The sequence below is a fragment of the Telmatherina bonti genome (assembly GCF_933228915.1).
Source record: "Telmatherina bonti genome assembly, chromosome: 18".
Lineage (NCBI taxonomy): Eukaryota > Metazoa > Chordata > Actinopteri > Atheriniformes > Telmatherinidae > Telmatherina > Telmatherina bonti.
The window spans coordinates 10,369,212-10,392,753 of NC_136616.1; the positions used below are offsets into that span (position 1 = coordinate 10,369,212).

Here is a 23,542-nt window from a genome sequence, read left to right on the forward strand (position 1 = left end):
TAATATAAGTTTTTAACTTTAAACTATCAGATTAAGTAACAGAAAAAATAAACTTAAACTAACTGACCTGACAAAGGAGAAACAAAGGGGAACTTAAATACTGGCTGATCAGACCAGTTACAAAATCACAAGGGGCAACGCGTATTAACAAATAAAATAGAAGTAAATGAAAATAACAGTTTAATTATTAAAAAATAAACTACTAAAAAAAAAAAAAAGAAAAAACAACAACTACTCAAAAGTGGAAAAAATATGACAAACATTTAAAGAAACTAAACTAAACCTGTCTTTAAACAGACTCGTGGCACTTCCTGTCCCCTAGCTATTTATTCCAGTTTACTCCGGCCCCCCAGTGTTCACACTGTTCCCTCCAGCACCAGTAAGCAGGAAAAAGGAAGGTAAACAGTTGAAAATACAACGGCTCCTCAATGCTAACAAAAACCCGACTGCAGCATTTCAGCAAAGTCTAAATAATATAAAGAAATTTGATTAAATCATTGAACTGTGTTGGTGCTTGAAGTTAGTCATTAGATGTGTGGATGTAGGTAAATGTGTCATGTTGAATTATGCTTGTGTGTTCATTGCTAATTCAACAGTGACAAATGTGTTGACTTAGCAAAATGGTCCAAGGAGTTAGTAAATTAGTCGAATGAGTTAAGTAGTGGTAAGAATTATGGGAGTAGTCCTCAAAATGTGTGAGGTAGTCCGAGGAATTGGTAAATTGTGTACAATAGTACACTAATGTTTAACCCAGACCTGTAGCTCATGTGTGGAATAAAGATGAGTCTTTAATCTATACTGATTTTTACCATTTGTTGTTGCTTCTTACTACTTTTTCATAAGCTGTTTGTATTTTTTTTTTGTTTTATGTAAAGCACTTTAAATAGTCTTGTACATAAAATGTGACGCATAAATAAACCTGCCTCGCGGAGGAAAGTAATCCTGATGAGATTAAGTGAAGTAGTCACTTAATGCGGCTCTACGATGCTATTTCGAGTTTTCTGAGCTTTCTACAGTGTTATAGTGCTGAATACTCATTAGACATATGAGTGGCGCAGTTTTTTATTAATCACCTAAACACATGTTTGAGTTTTCCAGCACTTTCTACTTTTGGTTTCCATGGCGACGGAAACAAATGGTTTTAGAGTTCTTTCTACTTCGAAATTTTAGTGATGTCCCGGGGGAGGGACTCAGTGATTGGTCACCTTCTCTAGATCTTCTCTGTTTGCTTGTTTCGAGAGGGTCTTGGCTACAGACTGGAGAATGAGGCGGGGCTCGATGTCCAATCCCGTCCCCTCAACATTTTGATTGGTGGCCACTGCTAACCCTCACTCCATCTGCTAACACCAATTGCCTGTCTAACCACGCCCACCGGGCATCAACCACGCCCAGTTGACAACCAACTCCGCCCAATATCCAGCCCCGCCCCATTCTCCAGGCTGCAGTCGGGGTTTATTGCTGGTTTCTGGCAGAGGCTGATCTGAGAGGATCAATACAAAATGAATGAAGGGGTTAATGGAAAAATGCTTGATTATTACTTGCCCTTCTGGACTTGCATATTAAAATAAATGAGACTGAACTGTGCATGATAGACACTTTAAGTTGTCTGACAAATGTGTAAAGTAGTCCTATCAATGCTCAATACCCAAGTAAATGTGTCAGGAAGCCAGTGACCAATGCTAATGCCAAACTTTTATATCAATGGCCAAAGTCAGGAGAATCAAAGGAAAGCTTACAAATTTACCTCAGAGACACCAGTGGAGAACAGCTGGAATAAAACTTTCGACAAGACAACAAAAGTAAAACATGGTTTATGATTTAGGCTACAAGTGCTGAAGTCAAGAAGTGGTAAATTATATTATTTAGAGTTCTAATGTGATTAGTGTCAGGCTAATAAATGTGAAAATAGTTTAATAACCTACTTCTGACTGTAACATTGAGGATTGAAGGAGACAGCGTGTTCTGCTTCATTTTAGCATCTTTACATTCAAAGCTCTGTTGGTTTTCTGTTGTTTTCACAGCCAGCATTGTTTGAGTTCTGCCGCATGCTTAGATGTTGGAACAATGGTGGATGCAGATCTTGGGACTAAGGTGGAGGATGCAGTTTCAGGCTGAGACTCAATAAAAAGTCAGGTAGACAGATGCAGCAGGGTGTCTTTATTTCTGTTGCTATAGCTTATTCAAGTCAGCATTCATGATACACAGCGACATACTAGGAAGCTACAGAAGCTTTCAGCACTTACAGAACCAGTGACTGGAGCACACAACAGTGAGGCTGAGGATTGAAACAAACCAAATAGAAACGTACAAGAAAAAACTATCATGGCACTCATGTTCAGTTTCTACTCGTGATAATATTGCTTTAAAAAACACAAGTCTTTCAATCCTCATGGCCATTCATGGTGTTATGGTTCCACATTTAAATATCAAATATATTCCTTTACTGATGTGTTTATGTTATTGCTAACATCAAACATAGCTAACATTAGATATATATTTCTTATTCTGATAATATTTGAATTGAACAGTATACAAAGTTTACAGAAAATAACAGTCCTAGTTTGGCAGGATATACTGAGATCTGTGGAGTTTGGAGTGGTAGGCCACACGGTTCATAACGTCACCCAGACCGGACACCACGTCTTCAACAGGTCTGTCATAACGAGACGGGGATGACTTTGCTTTGCAGAAAAAAAACAAACAAAACAACCCTCTGAAAGTATTAATTCAGTGTGAACATGACTGTAACACAGACACATAAAACTAATTCATATTTGACTGTTTAATGCCTTTTTCTTGTAGTTAGTGAATTTTTGTTTTGAGTCTTTTTATGTTAAAACATAAAAATCTAGTCTAGCTTTTTTGTCAGAGCATCAGGTTTGTATTAATTTAGTCTCTACGCAGCTTAGTCCAATTCAGGGATGCAGGAATCCATCCCAGCAATCAGCAGGCAGGAGGCAGGGTACACCGTCGCAGGGAACCAGTCTTTCAACAACCAGAATTTGAAGTCCAGTTAACCTAACATGGAAATGTTTGGGTGGTGGAAGGAACCCGGAGTACCACTGTTCCAAATCTCCCCAGCAGAGGGGCAGACCAGCAACCTGCTTGCTATCACATCCTGATCACCTCCTGTTTGCACATTGCTGTGTGTCGTCTGTAGATGGCAGTAGTGGTTTGGAAAGAAGTTAGTCTCGGGACAGCGAGACTAGCTTCTCTAACGGGGTCAGAACGGGGATGTGGGTTGGTGGGGTTGGCGAACACACCTGAGCTGCTCCACATACATTTGGCTTTCTGTGGTGTCTGTTTGGGTGAACCTGTTGAAAAGTTTGGCCTACCACAGTCCAGGACATGCACTGGGAGGAGGTGGCTGGGGTGATGGACGGAGGTGGGGCATAAGCAGGATTTCTATTGGACGAAAGAAGCTGGAGGAGCTGTCACTCACTCAGCCTTTGACACATGCAGTCCTCACTTGTAGTAGACAGAAGGTACAATCCTTTTTTCATATATAGTTCTTTTTAAAGCTTGGCTACACAGCTCTGAGCCATAAATAGGAGCTTCACATGCCAACAGAGACGCTTTGCTGGGACAGCCTTCAGCAAATTAGGGTACTGACATTAATAGTACACACACAAGTTGTTTGTTTCACTGTCCCTGTGAGGACACCCACTGACATACAGCCTTACCTCAATATCAACTTTTAGACAAGTCTAATCCTAAAAGCTGGCTCTATACACACACACACACACACACCTACACGCACGCACACATACGCACACACAGGTTAAAAGTGGTGATAGAAACATGCACACAAATGACAGAGTAGCACACACTCGGATGGAGGGAGAGTTCTGGAAAACTGCAACCAGAATAAAGCATGGCAGCGTAGAGATGGGATGAAGTAGAAATATGCTGAGTCAATAACTCAGACCAGTAAAGGTAGGGACCTGTGGTACAGGAACCAGCCACCAGGGGGCTCCTCTGGCCGCCAACAACCAAACTAGTTTCTCTGTGAGTCTGTACTGGTTTCACTGCCACCATGAAGTGAAGTGAAAACAAAGAAAAGCACCATTCCATTCGTCTTTGGTGGAACCCCCAAATATGACTTTACTCGATTCCCTGACCGTCCAGACCGTCCCTGGATCAGATGAAGACTGCTGGTTTGTTCCCAGTTTGACTATATGGCACATTCATACAGTTATGTAATGATGGACATCTCTGCCTATTCATCTCTCTGTTACATCTCCTCCCCCTCAGTTCTCTTCCTTCCTCCTCTCTCTACCTTTTCTCTTCCATTTTCCATCAATCCATCACGTCCTGCTGGCTGGCGGGCCAGAGGCTGAGCCAGCGCTCTGCCACATTATCTCACTGCTGAGTGAATTACTCTGCCTCCATTAGACTAACAAGAAAGCCGGAGGATGAAGGTGGGGGTGGGGATGCAACTACGAGCTGGAAGAGAGAGAGGGTGGAAGCATGAAGGACAGGAAAAGTTAGATGAGTTGGAAGGAAGGAGGGATGTTGATGAAGAGCTCTGACACAAGAGTGAGAAAGGGAATTGAAGGATGGAGGGCTGGAAGACAGAAGAGGTGGGTGGAGGCTGGTTAGGGAGGAAGATGACAGCCAGAGAGGAGGATTAAAGCAAAGGAAAACAAAGAGGTGGATTGCAGAAAAAGGAGAAATGGTAAATGGCTGTACTTGTATCGTGCTTTTCTAGTCATGCGTTGACTACTCAAAGCACTTTTACACTACATTTCACATTCACACACGGCACTTCTATTGTTACGGAGTAAGTGCTCTCTCCTATCACTCCCATTCATACCTGATGAGACACATCGGGAGGTAAGGTGGGGTTCAGGGCCTTGTCCAAGGCATGACACGGATGTCAGGTGGTCAGGGGAAGCATGGAGTTGGGTGGTAAATACTCTGCCCCACAAGCAAAACAAAGAGGTGGAGTTGGAGAAAGAAATGGGAGGACGGCCGTGGAACGGGAAAGAAAGTGGGAGATGGATGGATGACAGGAAGAAAAGAGGAAAGGATAGACAACAGGAAAAAGTGCCATCTCACACAGAGATGTTCATGTAGGATGTTTTAGATGTGCTGGACATCACACACAGTTTCTGCTTCTTTTCCCATGGAGCTTGAATGCAGCACCGACATAAGTTTTTTTTCCTCTCACGCTTGAATGTGACACAGTGTATGGCTTCATCACGTGAAACTACAGAGACAGAGAAAAGCCATGACAGCCAACGGGAATACTGGTCCTAAAATACAAAAAGGAAGAAGAAGAAAGGGACAAAACGTCTTCGACAGAGACATGAACAGAAACTGGAGTGGAGTCCATAAAACACCAAAACCCTGAAACTCTGGAACAAAGGAATCTTCCAGAAAACTAAACATGATGACATAACTGGAGAAAAAAAACAGTAATTACAACTTAAACACAAACACACAGTCGAGGTAATGAGATTTCTTCTATAATCCCCCAAGTTCCCTTCATTACACACACACACACACACACACACACACACACACACACACACACACACACACACACACACATGAATCCATAAAAACACATCAATAAATAGAATAAATAACACAAATAAAGAACAGTGCTTGAGTTGGTGTGTTTTGAAATAAAAGAGGTTCACTGAGGTTCCTATCCTCAGGTTCATCAGAGGTCGGTGCAGCGCTCCTGCTTGCTGTAGTGGTCAAACTGACTCTTCCAGTGCATCATGTAGGAAGACCAGCGATGAAACTCCACCTTCCACTGGCGCTCGGCCTCATCGATGTTGTCTGAGGGGTAACAAACAGGAAACTGATGTTAACAGCCAGAGCCTGAAAGGCTTCACTAAACTTAAACAGAGCAAGACATTTTGGGCACATTCACATCAACCTTTTTTTTTTTTTTTGTCTTGTCCAGGATTTAAACAAGCAGAATGATGGTCTAGATGCAGTGTTCTGCTGAGTAAATTTACTTTACCACGGGGAGCTTTATATCTATCATGATCCCCTTGGTATTCTGGATTTTTTATTTATTTTTCTATTTATTTTGCACAATTGTTTGTATTACAGAGTTAACATAATACTGCTGGACTGGACCGGAGAGGATAGAAAAAGGATAGAAAGAGAACCAAAAAAGAGGAGAAAACAGAAAACACCTTGTAGAGAGAGATAGAGAGAAACATACATACATATGCACATACACACATACACCTATACATGCATCTACATACACACTCATATACACATATAAGGCAACTACAGATTCATGGTCCTTCTGCAGGAGGTCAAAGCCAACAACTGTCAGGAGCACCAGAAACTAACAAGTTAAATATAAACCCGAAACACAGAGAGAAAACTAGCATCACATGTTAGTGAATAAACCTGCAGACGACTCAGTAACAGTGTCACATGCAGAACATACAGAGTGGAAAGTGTTCAGAGAAGAGTGATCATGTCAATGTGGCCCCACCCACACAAAGGCAAGAGGCAGGCCAGGAGAACCTCAAGACCCGAGCAACCAGCAGCTGCCCCCAAGCAGAAACCCCAGCCACCCCACCCAGGTACCAACCCTGCATCCACCCAGAAGGTGGCCCCATCCAGAGTCCCCCATAGTCAGGGGGAACAGGCCCCAGCGGGCCCGGACCAGCAAAGGCTGGCTCCGCCATGGAACACGCTGCCCAAGGGCCCCAAGAGCCCGAAAGCATGCAAAATAGTGTGTGAATATTCATTGTGGCAGATGTACTAACTGGATGCAGACGTGCTATTTTGCACCTTTGAAAGATGCAATTCTCCGTGTGCACTGTTAGTAAATCAGCTTTTGCAGGTTTTTTGAGTGTGCAGTGAGTTTGCACACATTTTGGTACATGCACATTTTCAGTAGATCCAGAGTATTTCACAGCCTTTAGTTCTGCTCTATAAGTTGTTGGAGAATGCCCCATGATGCACTGGGCTCCTCTCTGCTCTCTTCACACCATGAAGAAGCATTTGCAGGGATTTCTGGCTTATAGTTATTTTACTTGAGCCCTCTTGCCAGTCCTGGAGCAGATGTAAAAACAGAACAGAAGGGAACCACAAATTGAGCCCTGTGGTATGGAAGGACTGAGCCGAGCCAGTATGATGATAAAATGATTTAAAGTGACTTAGCTATGAAACTGTGCCCTACAGAGAATAGTGGTTTTAGACGTGTGGCTCTGACTTTCACCCCGCTAAAATCTGGAAAAGTTATAGGGTCCTAATTCCTTTGACCCACTCTAGTTTAACACTAAAGCCTGTTTATTTTAGCTCAAGTCTAAGAAACTTCATCCTCATTGTCTGATTTTAAAAAGCAGCTGAATGTGAACTTCTTTTTACTTCTTAACCAACAGAAGTCAACAGGTCAGCCAACAGTGCCTTCTCAGAACCAAAAGTCATAAACACATGGAGGTGTGAGAGCTCTCTGGTTATGTTTTCACCACCAACAAACAGAAGCTCTTGCAGCCACCTCGACTGAACAGTAGAATTGTTTTGTTTCACACTGTCCTGAACCATAGCCTGCTTTATCGTATCACATCCATTTGTTTCTTATTCTATTGCATTGCATTGTATCCTTTTGGATTGGATCTTATCATATTTTATCCTGTTGCACTGAAATGCATTGCATCAAATCATATTTCATCATATTGCATTGTATTGTATTATATCACAAGGCACTTTATTAAATCATACCAAATATAATTTGCTATTGAACTCTATGAGATCCCATTGTATTGCATCTCACCGTATGTTGTTGCATTGCATTGTCAGGATGCTCATCTGAAACCTGTGTGGTCTTTGGTTGCCACCATGCTATGACTATGTCTGAGACTTGATGTCCCGGCTCAGGGTTCAGTGTTCAGTCATTTACCAGTGATGTTGAGGAGGCGTGGCAGGAAGCGGTTCCAGAAAGCACACATCTGGTTGCGTAGTCCTTTGTGGATTTTCAGTGGTTCAGTGTTCAGTCCCACATGCTTCTGTTCGCTCACCGAGAACGGAGGCCAGCGTCTCCCCCGGTCACTCAGACCTTCATTGGGATTTCTGAGCAGCGGAAGAGACACAGATTGGAGCAAAACTTCAGTTTTACATGTGAAAGCAGGTACAACTGCTTTAAACTGTTTCATACACAGCAATGAGATCAACTGTTTACCTTGTTTTTCTATGATAATGGAGTTCATGATGTCACAGAGCCAGCTGACAAGCCAATTCACCATCATGGACGGCCATGTTGGACTCTCAGTTTGACTTAAGGGCCAACACACCTGACTCAGATGACTGGATCATTCAGAGGTTTTTGAAGAACTGTTGAAAATCCATTTTGTCTGGATCAGGTGTGTTGGAGCAGAAACATCTACAAGGTGGAGAACCAGAACTGAACATAATCTGGATAACATGAACCAGAAAAGTCTGGACATCTTCTGGTTCTGCTATGAAATGATCTGATTCAAACCAGTTTAACCAGAGCACTGACTGGGACAGAACGAGTCCAGGTCAGGTCATATCAGGTAGGACTGCATTAAAACCGATCAGAGCAGACAGTAATATCAGATGTTCAGATCAAATAAGACTGGGTCAGATCAAACCAGACCAGACTAGATCCAACCAGGCCACAACTTCCAGTGAGGAAGTTTGTCTTTGGATGGGAATGGTTTGGAGCTTCAGATGTTTTATACCAGTACCAGGTAACTTATTCAGGACCAAAGTGACCAGATGTTGGACTGCTGTTGGTCTAATCTAACTTAAATGATCTCATTTGATGGAGCAGATCAACCTAACGGAGGCAGATCCCGATGATCTGCTTTGTCGTCTGTGGTGGACTCACTAGTTTGTGCTCACCCCGTTCGTGCGAAGTTGGCCCAGTATTTCATCATGCGTCGACTCAGCTTCTCCTCTTCCAGGGTGTAGTTGAGTCGTTTCTCCAGTGGCAGGCCAAAGACAAACTCGATCTCGTAGCCGTGGATCACGCCCATCCACTCAGGCCAGGCCAAGTTGGACGCCCGGTGGTCAAACAGGTAGAGGTAGACTCCTTGTGCGGAGAGAAAGGAGAACATGGATCATACTGGTGAAGTGGTGTGAACATGTATTACAGTAACAGCTGCTGGACAATAAGAAGATCTGAAGAATCTGAACAATTTCAATCAATGTTGTTGATATTATTATTGTAAACCCATTAAGTTGGAGTGTTTTGAATTAGGGTAAAACCGTTTTATAGCTTATTTATTCCACAGTTGCCGGTTGAGGCATATTTACCTAGAAATCAAGCAAGCATTTATTTTCTTGTCGGACCAGTCACAGTGGAACTATGTCTGGTTGAACAAAGCAGTTAAATCCGGTCTTGAAATGTGCGAAACAAGGTTGGAAACTTGGAGCACTTGTCATATATGACTTGAGGTCCTACAATGGACTGGTGTTGAGTTGAGGCCCTGTGTATCTTGCTTCTCACCCAGCGATCTCTGGGATAAGCTCCAGTTTCCCCACAGCCCTTAACTGGACTCAGCGGTTAAAAAGATGAATGAATGAATGAATGAATGAATGAATGAATGAATGACAATGACTTGAGCTAAGACAAAAATACTTAGCACTTTACTGTGATATTATATAACTTCTGCATGAGAAATATTTTTGAAGCCCTTTGCGGCTCGTAGCAAATCACTGACATTCGTCCACAAAGGCCGCATCCCATTCAGTGTAAGCAGTGCTGTATTTAGAAGATTTTCTGAACTCATTTAAATGTACTGTAGGAGCTGCTATTCTAATTCCTCTCTGTAATAATGATTAGAATGTTACGAAGGCAGATGAATACACGTTCTGTTCTTTATTTTTAATTTGACCAAAATGAACACATCAGTGTTTTAAGGGAAGTTGACTAGTTTACTGAACACCAGGACTCCACCAGATGACCAAGACAGCAGGGACAGTTTATGATACGTAAACCAGGTGATGAAACAGCAGTGATAATGCACATGGCCATATGTTTATAAATGTAACAATTAGTGTATGCTGTGTATGTGATGAAAACACAATTTTATGCATTTTTCAATTGTGAACTTTTCCTACACCAGGTGATGAAAGCAGAAGTAGTGCGAGTACAGACAAAAGGAGCAGACAACTTTCTAGCATCACTACGCCGACTGCAGTTTGCATTTACTCCCATAACTTTCACATTCCACTGTACACATTTATAAATTTGATTTACGTATATATTTGTTGTGGTTCAAATCATGAATGTTTTTTTGTGAGAAAAAAGTTTAAGTCTTGTTTTTTATTGGGTTGCAAAAGTTTATAATGTAAATACTTTTCTACATTATTTATATATTCATATATTATTATCTATGTATTAAATACCATTAAGTGTAACAGTTAAAAATAGTTAGAAAAAATGGTGTTTTAGTTAGAACACTGCAAATAGCTTTGTGGTATTAATAAATTTAATTTTCCTTAAACAAGAAAAATGTGTTTGCTTTTTGTCATTACTTTTGACCTGATGTTCCATATCAGCATCAGACCCAAATTTCTTTCAGTTTTATGAGCTTAGACACAAAAAAAAAAAAAAAAAATTAAATAAATAAATAAATAACATATATATATATATATATATATATATATATATATATATATATTCAAGCTTTTGGAGGGTTACACCTCCACCAGTCATCTATGACCTGACTACATTCCTGCTTCAGCCTGGTGGGGATTGGCTCCTGTCCCTATCACCTGGAAACACCCCCCAGAACCTCTGACATGTGACTGAGTGGTCTTCAGTCTTCCAAGCCAACCACAGGAACTGCAGCTTTATTATAAAACAGCTGTCTCCCCACCATGTTTTTTGTGGACTAACGTATGTTAAAAAAGTGAAGAACGACTTCCTGCTGTTTATCTACTGGATCAGGGTTCAGTCTAAAGTCATATTTTAGATTTCTGCTGATCTGCACCACAATTCACTCAACATTCTTCGCTCTTCTTCAATTTAAAAGACAGATGTGCAGACATCTGGGGTATAAACTGTAAAAAAGGACCATAAGGATGGTCCACAAGACAATCTTCTTTTCTTAAAATCAAAATTTAAATTGTATTATTCTGCTCTTCACATTTACTTTACACTTACTCAACCTCCAACTGTACGGATTATGTATGAGACAAAAAGAAAGTCACTCTCAGGAAAAATCCAGAAACTGTTTCTTATCAAGAAAGGGGATAATAATCCAATGTTTGTATGACTCTAAAAGTTACTTCTGTCTCAGTTTGTGGAGTGAAGTTGATGAACAGACTTACTAAATAGACTCACTAAATATTGCACTTATTAATTTTTACTAATGAATATGCAGGAGTATACAGATCTGTAGAGAACTGAGCGGTCTACTGGGTTTATATAAATAGAAATATATAAGTAACTGTAATTAGGGTTCAGTTTAAACTTCTGTAATTAGGATACAGGGCAAATCTTAACAGGGAATAACAATGGTGATTTTTATTGATCGTGGAGACTTAGGAGTAAATAAAATAGTTTTACTTCACAAACTTGTGGCTGGGTGATATGACCAAAATCTCATCCTGATATCACTCATTTTATATCCCCATAACGACATACTTAACAATATAAAACTGTTTGGGGCTGCACGGTGGCACAGTGGTTAGCACAGCAAGAAGGTCACTGGTTCGATCCTTGACTGGGGAGGGGTTTGGTCTCGTGTATGCGTGGGTTCTCTCCGGGTTCTCCGGCTTCCTCTCACCATCCGAAGACATGCATGTTAGGTTAATTGGTTACTCTAAATTGCCCCTAGGAATGAGTGTGAGTGGTTGTTTGTCTCTCTGTGTGGCCCTGCGATGGACTGGCGAGCTGTCCAGGGTGTACCCTGCCTGTCGCCCAAAGCCAGCTGGGATAGGCTCCAGCTTCCCTGCAACCCTGAATTGGATTAAGCGGTTTAGAAAATGAATGAATGAATAAAACTGTTTGTGTAATTTTATTTAGGTCATCAGTTATGTGTCAGACGTTGCCTTGGCAACGGCAGCAGTGATCTCCTTCCATCTGGGGGAACTATGGCCGTATGACGTTTCACAGGTAAATACCTGTTGCAGCGTTTACATCTGGAGTTTATTCTGAGCTTTCGCCTCCACTTGACGCAGCTTTTGCTCGTTGACTATTCTTTATTCTGTATTCTTTATCCTGATTCCTGCGCAGGTGATAAAATGAGTTAATTGTGGCGGAGTCCGTTTTTGGCTGTTGTCGGCTCCACGTCGGTCTCTATATCCAAACTGCATCCATGTGACAGAAATATCCTTCTTTTATGAACAAACTCATCAGTTTGGGTTGGCTGGTCATCTTTCAGTGAATTATCCTGCTCTGAAACACGTCTGCCACCATCTTCCTCCATGTTTGTTCAGGTATTGCAGCGTGCCATAAAGCACATCTTGACGTAAAATACTGCAGTAAAGCACCTTATCGTGGCGTAAACCATAGAGCCTCATATGAAATGATCGACATTTTCTATCGTCCAAACAATATGTTTTGTCATATCGCCCAGCCCAATGTGGATATGTTGTTTGCTTTTCTTTACTTGGATTTTTTATTGTTTATTTACTATTGAATTATTCATTCATTCATTTTCCGAACTGCTTAGTCCGATTAAGGGTCGCGGTGAAGCTGGAGCCTATCCCAGCAATCATTGGGCGAGAGGCAGGGTACACCCTGGACATGTTGCTAGTCTGTCACATAGAGACAACCAACCATTCACACTCACTTCTAGGGATCATTTAACCAGTTAACCCAACATGTGTGTCTTTGGGAGGAAGCCAGCGTACCTGGAGAGAACCCACGCACACGCAGCCAGAACATGCAAACTGTACACTGAAAGGCCAACAATTCAAGCCTCCCCCCAGCCAAGGCTTGAACCAGAGGCTCGAACCAGCGACCTTCTTGCTGTGAGGCTACAATGCTAACCATTACATCACCCATTTAATCCTTTTGTAGAAACTCTCCCCTAACAATCTTAGCATTTTTACCTCCTGTTTCTCCCCAGCAGCACCAGTGGAAATAGTCGACATAAAACCATGATTAAACCATGATCAGTTCAACCAGGTCATCTGGAGCCACACCAACTGCTGCAGGAGGTACACACACACTTCTCACCTTGTGAGTTTCCTGCATTGTTCATCAGGTTGAAGCCGCCGCCTGTGTTGGCCTTGATGGCATGGTGCTGAGCGTAGCTGCGGGCAAAGTGGGCGAGTGGGCAGATGACGTTATGGTCTCCCACAATGTCGTCCAAGGCGTCGCGGTTCTTCAGCCCGTTGTTTTCATCCATCCAGTCAGTGTACTGCAGCACCACGGCCTCCAGGCCGATGTCATTGGCGTGCGGGACGCTCAGCTTCACACCTGGCAGGTAGATATGAATGAGTCAGAGGGTTTTGTCTTCTGATCACAGGAACAGACTCCAAATGCTGCTTCCCGTTGTCAGGGCAACGCAGGATCCTGCAGGACCAAGATCAACCTTCCACTTCATCACCTCTGATACGAACATCTCTGAAATGAGTAGTAATCAGCTTTTAGATGATTGTTTTTATTTTACTTCCTCATCTTCTTCATACCTTCCAGGAAGTCGTCTCGGGGGATCAGACTCTCGTTGTCCTTGCTGAAGCCCGGAGCTCCGTACAGCAGGAAGTAGGAGCCCTCGTCCTGGTTGACGCCAAGCAGGATCTGGGTGTCCTTAAAGTTTCCTGAGTTCAGCATGGCCTCAGGAGTGTCGGGTAGAACCTCACCATCCACAACCGGCACAAAGGAGAAGCGGAAGAGAGCCGACCAGGGCAGAACCTGCTCAGAGGCGGACGACATGAGCACATCGAGTGGACAGAAAACACAGGGCTGCTGGGCTGAGGCAGCAGGATAGCTAGCATCAACTTCAGGATTAAAGACCGGGACAACAAGGTCATTTCAGATGCAAAAAAAAATAGTTCTTTCTGTAAAAATGTAAAAAATATCACCAAGACACAAAAAATGTTCCTCATTCACCGACTGTATTTACCAACATGTGTGTTCTGGAGAACTTTTCACAGAGATTACAGCATTAATGACAATCTTTGTTTCCTGGATTGTTTCCCAGGTCAGTATAAATCCTACAAACACTCAGGAAGACTCTGAGGAACTCTGAGGTTCTGGCACATTTGGACAAAGCCAGAGTTTGTGTTTTCTTTACTTTAATTCGTTGAAATATAATAATAACATTACAGTAATGATTTGGTGAGATTTTAAAATACCTTTTGGAAATTGCAAAACATTTTGTTATTTTAAGATAAATATCAGATATGTCCTAACATTATCATTTCTGTTAAAAGGAAAGTTAAATATTCTTCATTCAATTCAGTCAAAAACTACTTGCAATAAAGACAGCATTTGATTTTATTTTTGCTCTTCCTGAAAACAGATATTTTCCTTATAACACAATATCACTCCATAAATGTCCAAGTCACCTGAGGCTTCCAGTTTCACGTCCTGAATGTGGCATTTAATTTAAAATGAACTATAACCATGTTTTTTATCTCAATAATTAGTTTAAACAGGAAATGAAGTTTATTCCCAGGTAACCTGGCTAATCACTCAGCAGGAGAAAATTTCCTTTACAAACTTTAAAGGTTCAATATGTGTAATGAACATTTATTCTTCACTGTACCACTTCCCTCTCTCTGGTGGTCCTGACATGTTCATGAGACTAGTAGTCACATATGATTGGTTAAAGATTTGTTTTATGCCGTGCAACAAATGAGAACGCTTTAAATCATTATCACAGAAAAATTCTCACTAATTTTATCTTTAAGACATTTTCAGGAAGTAACCATAGATTGGGACGAGCTGGTGTGTCCTTTTAGTATCACCAGTCAAAGGGAAAAGCCTGACAGCATGTTCATGAATCCAACAGAGTTTTCATTCGGGCTGCAATGATATGCTTTTCTCCCGATTCGATTCCATTCCGATTTTTTGGGTGTCGATTTGATTTTTTGCGATTCTCACAAATGTTTGATATTGCAGATTTTTGTAGATTAAAAACAAAAAAAAATTGTATAAAAACCTTTTTTTTGCTCGTCATCTTTCTTCATTTCAATGAGGAAAAAACAAGACAGTAGCCAGACCATCATTTTTCTGCTATAATGCCCAAGAACACAAGTAAAAAGGTCAATAAAAACAGTAAAAATGACAAAAATTTTATAGTGCATTAATTTTTAAAAATTTTTTTTTTTAAAAGATTTTTTTAACAAAAAAATCGATTTTAAAATTGTGAAGCAAAAAATCCTGATTTTTTAGTTTTTATTTAACAACTCAAGAACATATTTAACATTTTTTGTGTTAGTGTCAGGTTGCCAGAGATATTTTCTAGTTTAATTAGTTTTTGTCAAGACAGCTTTATTTGTATAGTGCTAATCCACAAATACAAATAAACCCCCAAATCCACAAATAAAAACAATATGATCCAATCAATATGCATGCAAGCCAGTTAATAAAAATATTAGCCTGACTGTGTCTGATAAAAATAGGAGAATAACTCTCCTGATTGGCTGATTACTGTGCAACCTAAAACAGAACTTCACAGAGTTCGCTTTACCTGCCACTCCTGGTCGATGAGCTCCTGTGGGCTTTTACTGCGCAGACAGTCCACCAGCTCTGTGTCGTTGCCTCCATTGCAGCCAACCAGCTTGGCCAGCAGCGTGGCCCGTCGTCGGGCCTCAGCAGGACTTACCGAGGCCCAGGGACAGTTGGGGACCCCACTCTGTAGGATGGCCCTGGTGAAAGTAGGCCTGCTGTCTGGAGATAAGAGGTGGAAACCCACCGAAGCACCACCAGCGCTCTCACCAAAGATGGTCACCTGTTGGACATGATGAAGATAGATATATAGATAGATAGATAGAATATCAACTCTCAGTAGCAGCAGCATGATATAAACCTGCTTTGGGTTTCCACCAAAGAAGTGGATGTTGTCCTGCACCCACTGCAGTGCCATCCTCTGGTCTAGCAGACCCACATTCCCAGGGGCTTCGGAGGAGCCGTGCAGAGCGAGGAAGCCGAAGGCACCGATTCGGTAATTCATGGAGACTACGATGACAGTCTCAGTGTGAGAAAGGTAACGTCCATCATACACATCCAGAGAAGAAGAGCCACTGTAGAACCCTGTAAATGTGGAGAAGACAGTTTGGTGTGGCATACAGGCCACTCCGACAAATCCCGTCTGCTCAGAAACCTTCCTTCTGAGACTATGTTGGACTTAACGTACCTCCACCATAGATCCATACCATCACCGTCAGGTTGTGGGGTCTGGCTGACGAGGGCACCCAGACATTGAGAAACAGACAGTCCTCACTCATCTCTCTGTTGGGATTCCACATCTCACTGCCTTGGAAACCTGGGAACGACGTGTCCACAAACTGGTAACAGGCTTTGGGGTAGTCGTTGGCCTCTAGCAAACCTGTCCACGGACGTTTCGGTTCTGGAGGGCGGAAACGTCGCTTTGCAAGAGGCGGTTCGGCAAAGGGGATGCCCAAGAAGGCGGTGACGTAGCCTCGGTCGGGCACCGGCTGACGGATGCCTCGAACTCGACCTGTACGTGTTTGAACAACAAAGTCGGCCTCCATCTGGGAGGAGCAGTCAGGGACAAAGGACAGGAGGAAGACTGAGCAGAAGAAGAGAAGAGTGGAGGACCACATGATGTCTGAAGCTGTGATCGTGACTTCCTGTTTGATTTGCTGGGGTTCTCCTCAGATCTGCAGAGGACAGAGACAGAGTAATGTGATTACAGTACAGAAGAGTGATGGAGAGCAGACGAAGAGAGGAGGGATCAGATGAGGAAAAGCATGAGAACACAGAGGCAGCAAGACAGTGTGGAAGTGCCATGACGTTTCAGAGATCAGTAGAAGCCAGGAGCTTCAAATCAAAACGATCACATTTACATGTGTAATCTCTGTCACATTACCTCTTAGGCCTAAGCATTACTATTGAGATTCAGGGCCATTTCGGCCATCCATCAGGACCCGGTGTATCATCATGACCATGAAATACAAGCATTTTTCCCAGGAAAACACCAAACAGCAGATTATCAAATGGTTTTATTACATTGCGTGAAAAGGGCCAGAATCCTGACATATCTGTCAGGGATATTTCCCTAAATATCTGAAGAATCCGGACCATTTCTGGTGCATTTTGAGATGTTTCATGTCTGGTGATATACAGACATAAGATACTGCATGAGGACATATTGTGTCCGGACACAAGGTGTGTCTGACTTTTGTCATATGTGATATGTGGTCACATCTGGAAGTATCTGTGGTCAAGATACTAAACAGAGCAAGAATCTTGAAATATCTGTATTTCTCTGAGTCTCAGAAGAATCTGGACCATTTCCGGTAAATATCCTCAGTGGTCAACATGTACCATATCTGGTGATATATGGACATAAGATACTGCATGAGGTTATATACTGTGTCCAGATACAAGGTGTGTCTGACTTTTGTCATATATGAGCTCCGAATATGACCTGCAGTCACGTCTGGAAGTAGCCGAGATGAAGATACTAAAAAGAATCTGAATCCTGATTTGTCTGTAGGGTATATTTCTCTGTGGCTTATAAAAATCTGGGCCATTTCTAGTAAAGTCACAAAACGTTGACATTTTTCTTTCTTGATATGCGGGTTCAGGATACTTGTGCAGATAATGCGTCAGGATACCAAACAGAAGGCCAGTGGAGCAATGACTAAAACCACATTTTTTGTGTTATTTATTGTGTATTCTTTTTACAAACACACGCAAGTGAGCAGAAAAGTTCATTTGACAGCAAAGAAAATTCTTAAATATCAGTCTTATTATACAAATTTGACCAATATGATGTTATATATCAATGGAGGATTTATTGCTGGATGAAGCACATGACTAAATACATTTTGCTAATGGTTCGATCACAAACATATAACATAGTTTCTTGCCTTCTTGTAGAAAAGACTACTTTAGACGTCTTGCAGCTGTCTTCAGTGGAATGAAAGAGGCCTTTGAACATAGCAAATGCGTCATGGGGAAATCAGACATTGTGAATGTGTTGTGGCTGCAGTCAAAGGGAAACTATGAGAAGAGGCATGTTAAATTGTAGATAAGTTTACACCTTCTTGTGCTCTCTCTTTTGTAACAGGGATTGTCCTCACAACGACCACTTCAATGGCAAATTGCTCTGGGCTTGGCCACAATGCCAGACAATGACATGCAAACCATTTTGGGTGTCTTCCAGAGCAGATTAATCTCTGTAAATCTTCCAAGTCAGAAACTCTGAATTGCAAATGTTTTGCTTAAGTTTACAGAGTGAACTTATGTTTTCCTCTAGAGTATGTTTTCACAAAGAAGTAGCTAAATTACATGTTCATCTTTTGATGACTTCAAAATGTAGCGAGTTGGTGGTCGTCTCATCAGATGGAGGGAAAAAAACAAAACAACAGTTTTCCATATAGATCTGATCAGTATAAATTTAGTCTAAAGTTGCAGTAAAACAATTTTAGTTGTATGTATTGATGAACTTATTGCAAGTAATTTGGATGTAAAATGGGAGTAAATAAGTTTTCTTCTTTCCACCTTTTAGGAAAAACTCTTTTTTTCCCCTGATTTTGTTTCATGGGTCATTGTTTGAAAAACGACAGACTCTTGTCTCCTCTGTTTTGCTGTAAATACCACCGTCTGAAATACAAAAAGCAAACAGTTATACAGTGAAGCAGGGAAATAACTCAGACTGAAAATTGGTGTACTGAATGTATGTGTTGCAAGCAGATTTGCCTGCTGTGAATCTGCTTGCATTCTAGGAACATGTAAATTACATGTGATGACTCGGATGTAATGAAAAGAAGTATTGAGCAGATAGAATCTATTTCATGACAAATTAATAACAGTTGAGACATTTGTTTCCCATGTCAGTGCACCATGTATACCTATAAAATTACTAGATAGAACCAGGTATGTACCAAGTAAAATGATAGCTACAGATGTGAATAAAATTATTGGTACCCTTTGGTCAATCAAAGAAAAACTCACAATCGTCACAAAAAATAATTTGAATATGACAAAAGTAATAATAAATAAAAATTTGAATGAATTTAACCAGTGAAAGTCAAACATTGCTTTTCAATCATGCTTTAACAGAATTCTATGAAAAAATAAACTCGTGAAACAGGCCTGGACAAAAATGATGGTACTCCTAGAGAAGACTGAAAACAATGTTACCAAAGAAACATGTTACTCCAAAGTGTGTCCACTAATTAGCATCACGGGTGTCTACAATCTTGTACTGAGTCAGTGGGCCTATATGAAGTGGAACTGTTTGCCAAGTAGGCCAAAAGAACACTGTCTCTCCTGGAAAGCATGGAGGAGGTTCTGTGATGTTCGAGGGCTGCTTTGCTGCATCTGGCACAGGGTGTCTTGAATTTGTGCAGGTACAATGAAATCTCAAAAGTATCAAGGGATTCTAGGGAGAAATGTGCTTGCCAGTGTCAGAAAGCTTGGTATCAGTTGCAGGTCATGGGTCTTGCAACAAGACAATGGGTCAAAACACTCAGCTAACACAAGAATGTCTATGAGGAAAACATTGGATTAAAGTCACCTTCTATAAGTCCTGACCTAAATCCTATTGAGCGTCTTTGGAAGGAGTTGAGACATGGCACCTGAAAAAGGCACCTTTCAAATCTGAGAAAACTGGAGCAGTTTGCTGAGGAGTGGGCCAAAATACCTCCGGGGAGGTGCAGAATTCTCATTGCCAGTTACAGGAAACATTTGATGGCAGTGATCGCCTCAAAAGGTTGTGCAACCAAATGTTAAGTTAAGGGTCCTATCGTTTTTGTCCAGGCCTGTTTCACGAGTTTATTTTCATATAATTATGTTAAAGCATGGCTGAAAAACAATGTTTTACTTTCATTGGTTAAATTTCATAGAATTTTTATTATTTTAGTCAGATTCAAGTTATTTCTGTGACCATTGTAAGTTTTTCTTTCATTGACTGAAGGGAACCAACAATTCTGTCCACATATGTATAGTTTTAGATCAAATGCAACTTTGAGTACATGACCTGTTGACTTCCTAGAGTCATCATTGTAATCAACAATGTGGTATGGCAGTCTCATCAACTGAACGGGGAAAAAAAAAAACCCATAATATAATCGGCCAAGTTTTCACATTGTCTGCTATAACAGGAAGTTATTGTTGACCTACAAAAAGTTTTTACCTACACACTTTCTGCCAATATCCATGCTGCCTCTCTCCTCCATCTGACTAAAAAAACATGCAGTACAATGACAACAGGAGATGGATCAGCAGCTGTTATCATTGTGTATAATTTTGTTTTACAGACATTTAAGAGCAGTGCTTACTACAGCTCTAAACCCCTTTAACCCATTAGAACCGTCCTTGATAATTCTGCAATTTAATTTGTTACACAGATGTTCTACATCTACATGTGTGTGGCAACGGTTGGTGTGGTGCTGAACTCCAACAAACAGATTACATTGAAAGAAAGTATATTAACAACATAATGCAAGTAAATCTCAAATAATGTGTAAGATGGCTAGACATAGGGGAGGCAAATAATTGATAAATACTAAATATCATTGTTGTGTTATGGTGTAACAGCAAAGGGTCACTTACCACTTTTCACATTTCTGATGGCGGTAAAATGCTGCCTGAAACATCCTTTCCACAGTGATGGCAAAAGCTTCAGTTGTCTTTCCTTCCACAGACATGCTGCTTTTTTTAAAACAGCAAGCAAAAAAAATTAAATGACTCCAAACTAATCTGTTGGACAAATCCTGAATTTGCTGAATTATCTAAAGGCCTGGGAAATTGGATGTTAAATGGAGAAGTGTGATTGGGTCACTGACTAATGTAAATTATATCAATGTAAAAATAAAAACAATTTTTAAAAAAAGACACAAGGAGTTAAACATCTGAAATAAAGAGCTTAATAAAAAATACAGAACATTTCATTCAGTGAGGTTTCTCTTAATTTAATCTCATACTTGATTATTATTTGTTTTTGTCATATTTCTATCATCACTTCAGAGGATTTTAAAATCAGAACTTCATGTAAAGCAGTTTGTGTTTAGCAACGATGTCCATGACGTTTTTCCAAAGCTCCAGTAAAAAAAAATGTGATTGGCTGCATCATTGGCGTGCCTCAGTTGCTTTCTGTCTATTGGCTGCAAAGTCACATGACCGGACTGTTTGAAAATAATGGCGGGACGCTGACGAGCCGCTCCTTAGGAAGAAGTGGAAAAAGAACAGCTCAGACAAACTAAAGTAAATACTGAACAAATAAAACAAAGAACGGGAGACATGAAGGACTGCAGCATGCTGACACTCTCCAACAAGGCGCGACGACGCAGGAGTTTGCGTGAAGTTCGGACGTCCTTCTCGTTCCAGCATCGCAGAGAAGCCCACACCGGGTCCGGGAGGGGTGGGGGCACGTGCGGTTATTTTCAGGTAAAACTACCTCTTTCAATCATTCAGCAATGTTGGTGTGTTCTACTATAGAAATATTTCTTCCAATCTGCCAACGTCATATGTGTTAATGTGTTAATTAAAACCAGAAGGAGCCTGAAGAATGAACAGTTAACATGTAGGAGAGATGGAAGCAGGGAAGATGAGAAACATGCTGAACAGGTAAGTTGTTTAAATTAAATCTGCAAATGTCTGTTTAACTGAACTTTGATAAACCAGACATTAACAATTCAGAGTTGCATTTTCACCAAGGTTTTTTTTTTCTTTTAAATATTATTATGTGTGTGTGTGCGCAGTGAAACATCATGTGCTGAATGCTGTTTATAACGTGGTATGTGTGTGTGTGCGCGCGCGCGCGCGCGCGTATATATATATATATATATATATATATATATATATATATATATATATATATATACACACACACATGCATTTAAATAAAGTATGTAAAAATATATATATGTCTATAAAGGTTTAGTTATACAAAAGTTTTAGGAAAGTTTAGGTGCATTATACTGAGTCTGTTAATATGTACAATATATCCAGACATGGCCTGTGGTAATGAATTAGTTAACCTAACTTAATACTTTGAGTATACGGTCTGTCATAGATGGGTGTGAATACCTCATACTCAGTCAACAAGGATCCCATGTAATGATAAACACTTGTGTAGCTTGTGTGTAGGTGCACCTAAAAAAAAATCACCCGTGTCTGTGTGCTTTAAAGAGCTTTATTCTTGTTTTCCATCTGTCTGTCCCATGTTTTGAAGATACCTGATGTCTACAGACCCTCTGACAAAGCCCAGTACTCACCTCTCATCTGTAATATCTAAACTGATGTCTTGGCTATGAATATAACTGAAAGTTATACGCTTCACCTTCAAGTTTAGTTTTTGTCAAGCATTTGTCTTTTGATTATTTTTAAATAGATATAGTTTGGAGAAAGCTGAAATTAATTTGTTTTTCTTGTTTTTCCACAGTTATTCAAGAAGCAGGTGAAAATTGACAAGGACATCTGGATGAAGATGACCTCACATATTGAAAAGGAGCAAAAGCAAACTTCAGGAAAGCAAGGAGGAAACACCATGTTATAATTAACCCTCACCAATGTGGCACTCTATCTAGCATGCTGTGGTCATCAACAGATGCCTAAAGGCCTTGTATGAGAAGAGGAAGGGAATCGCACTGAGGTCAACACTTGCAAAATACTGTGCTGGCTTCACAAACTGCAGTCCCTGTCCTGCAAAAAGCTGCTATGGATATGCTGTGGAGGAAGAAAGTAATAAAGACTCTTAGGAGACTTCCTTTCTCTGCTGCATTTTGTATTCTTCTGTTGATATTTTTTGCTAGTGAAGTATGGTGTTTATTTTGAAATATTTATTGTGAATTCATTTTTTAAATTAAAATGTTTGGAGTAAAATGGTTTGCTGTCATTTTTACCTGAATATTGTTGATTTAGAATATATGTCAGAATTCTGACCTCTTACGTGACTGGTATCCTGGCATCAGAAATCACCAGAATTGACTTGAATAGAACCTGGAGATATCCAGACTATGGATATCACTTGTGTTTGGTCTGCAAATATGGATACAGGCCACATATACAGAATCCTGACCCCAGATATGATGGATATATCCACATCAGATATCACCAGATTTGACATGAGTAGAATCTGGAGATATCCGGACTACAGATATCGCTTGTGTTCGTACTGCAAATATGGATACAGGCCACATATACAGAATCCTGAGCCCAGATATGATGGGTATATCAACATCAGAAATCACCAGATTTTACTTTATTAGAATCTTGAAATATCCTGTCCGGATATCTCTAGTGTAGGGATACTCTCCGAATATGGGCCTTGACCAGTATCCCATATCCGGAGAAAATCTGAACTACAGATTCTACTAGTATCAAAGTGGTCCCATACTGGGAGTTGATATGTTCCTGACATGACATCTGAAGCTGTCATGGTTGGAGAGTATCCAGGACAGATATCACCATGCTTGAGCCATATCTGAGGGTATC

At 40.7% G+C, this 23,542-nt stretch overlaps 1 protein-coding gene across 2 annotated transcripts in view; it reads right to left on the minus strand.

Moving 5' to 3' along the window:
* Positions 1-2,136: 2,136 nt before the first annotated feature.
* Positions 2,137-23,542, minus strand: part of ache (acetylcholinesterase (Yt blood group)) — a 36,706-nt gene continuing 15,300 nt past the window's right edge. For both annotated transcript variants that reach the window (XM_079257464.1, XM_079257463.1), the window contains 8 exons: positions 16,269-16,755; positions 15,942-16,165; positions 15,603-15,863; positions 13,597-13,819; positions 13,142-13,384; positions 8,851-9,040; positions 7,886-8,055; positions 2,137-5,793 (listed from right to left, as the gene is read on the minus strand). In XM_079257464.1, the coding sequence (XP_079113590.1) occupies positions 5,672-5,793; positions 7,886-8,055; positions 8,851-9,040; positions 13,142-13,384; positions 13,597-13,819; positions 15,603-15,863; positions 15,942-16,165; positions 16,269-16,698 (1,863 nt within the window). In that variant the 5' untranslated portion in view covers positions 16,699-16,755 and the 3' untranslated portion in view covers positions 2,137-5,671. The remainder of the gene's footprint in view (positions 5,794-7,885; positions 8,056-8,850; positions 9,041-13,141; positions 13,385-13,596; positions 13,820-15,602; positions 15,864-15,941; positions 16,166-16,268; positions 16,756-23,542) is intronic.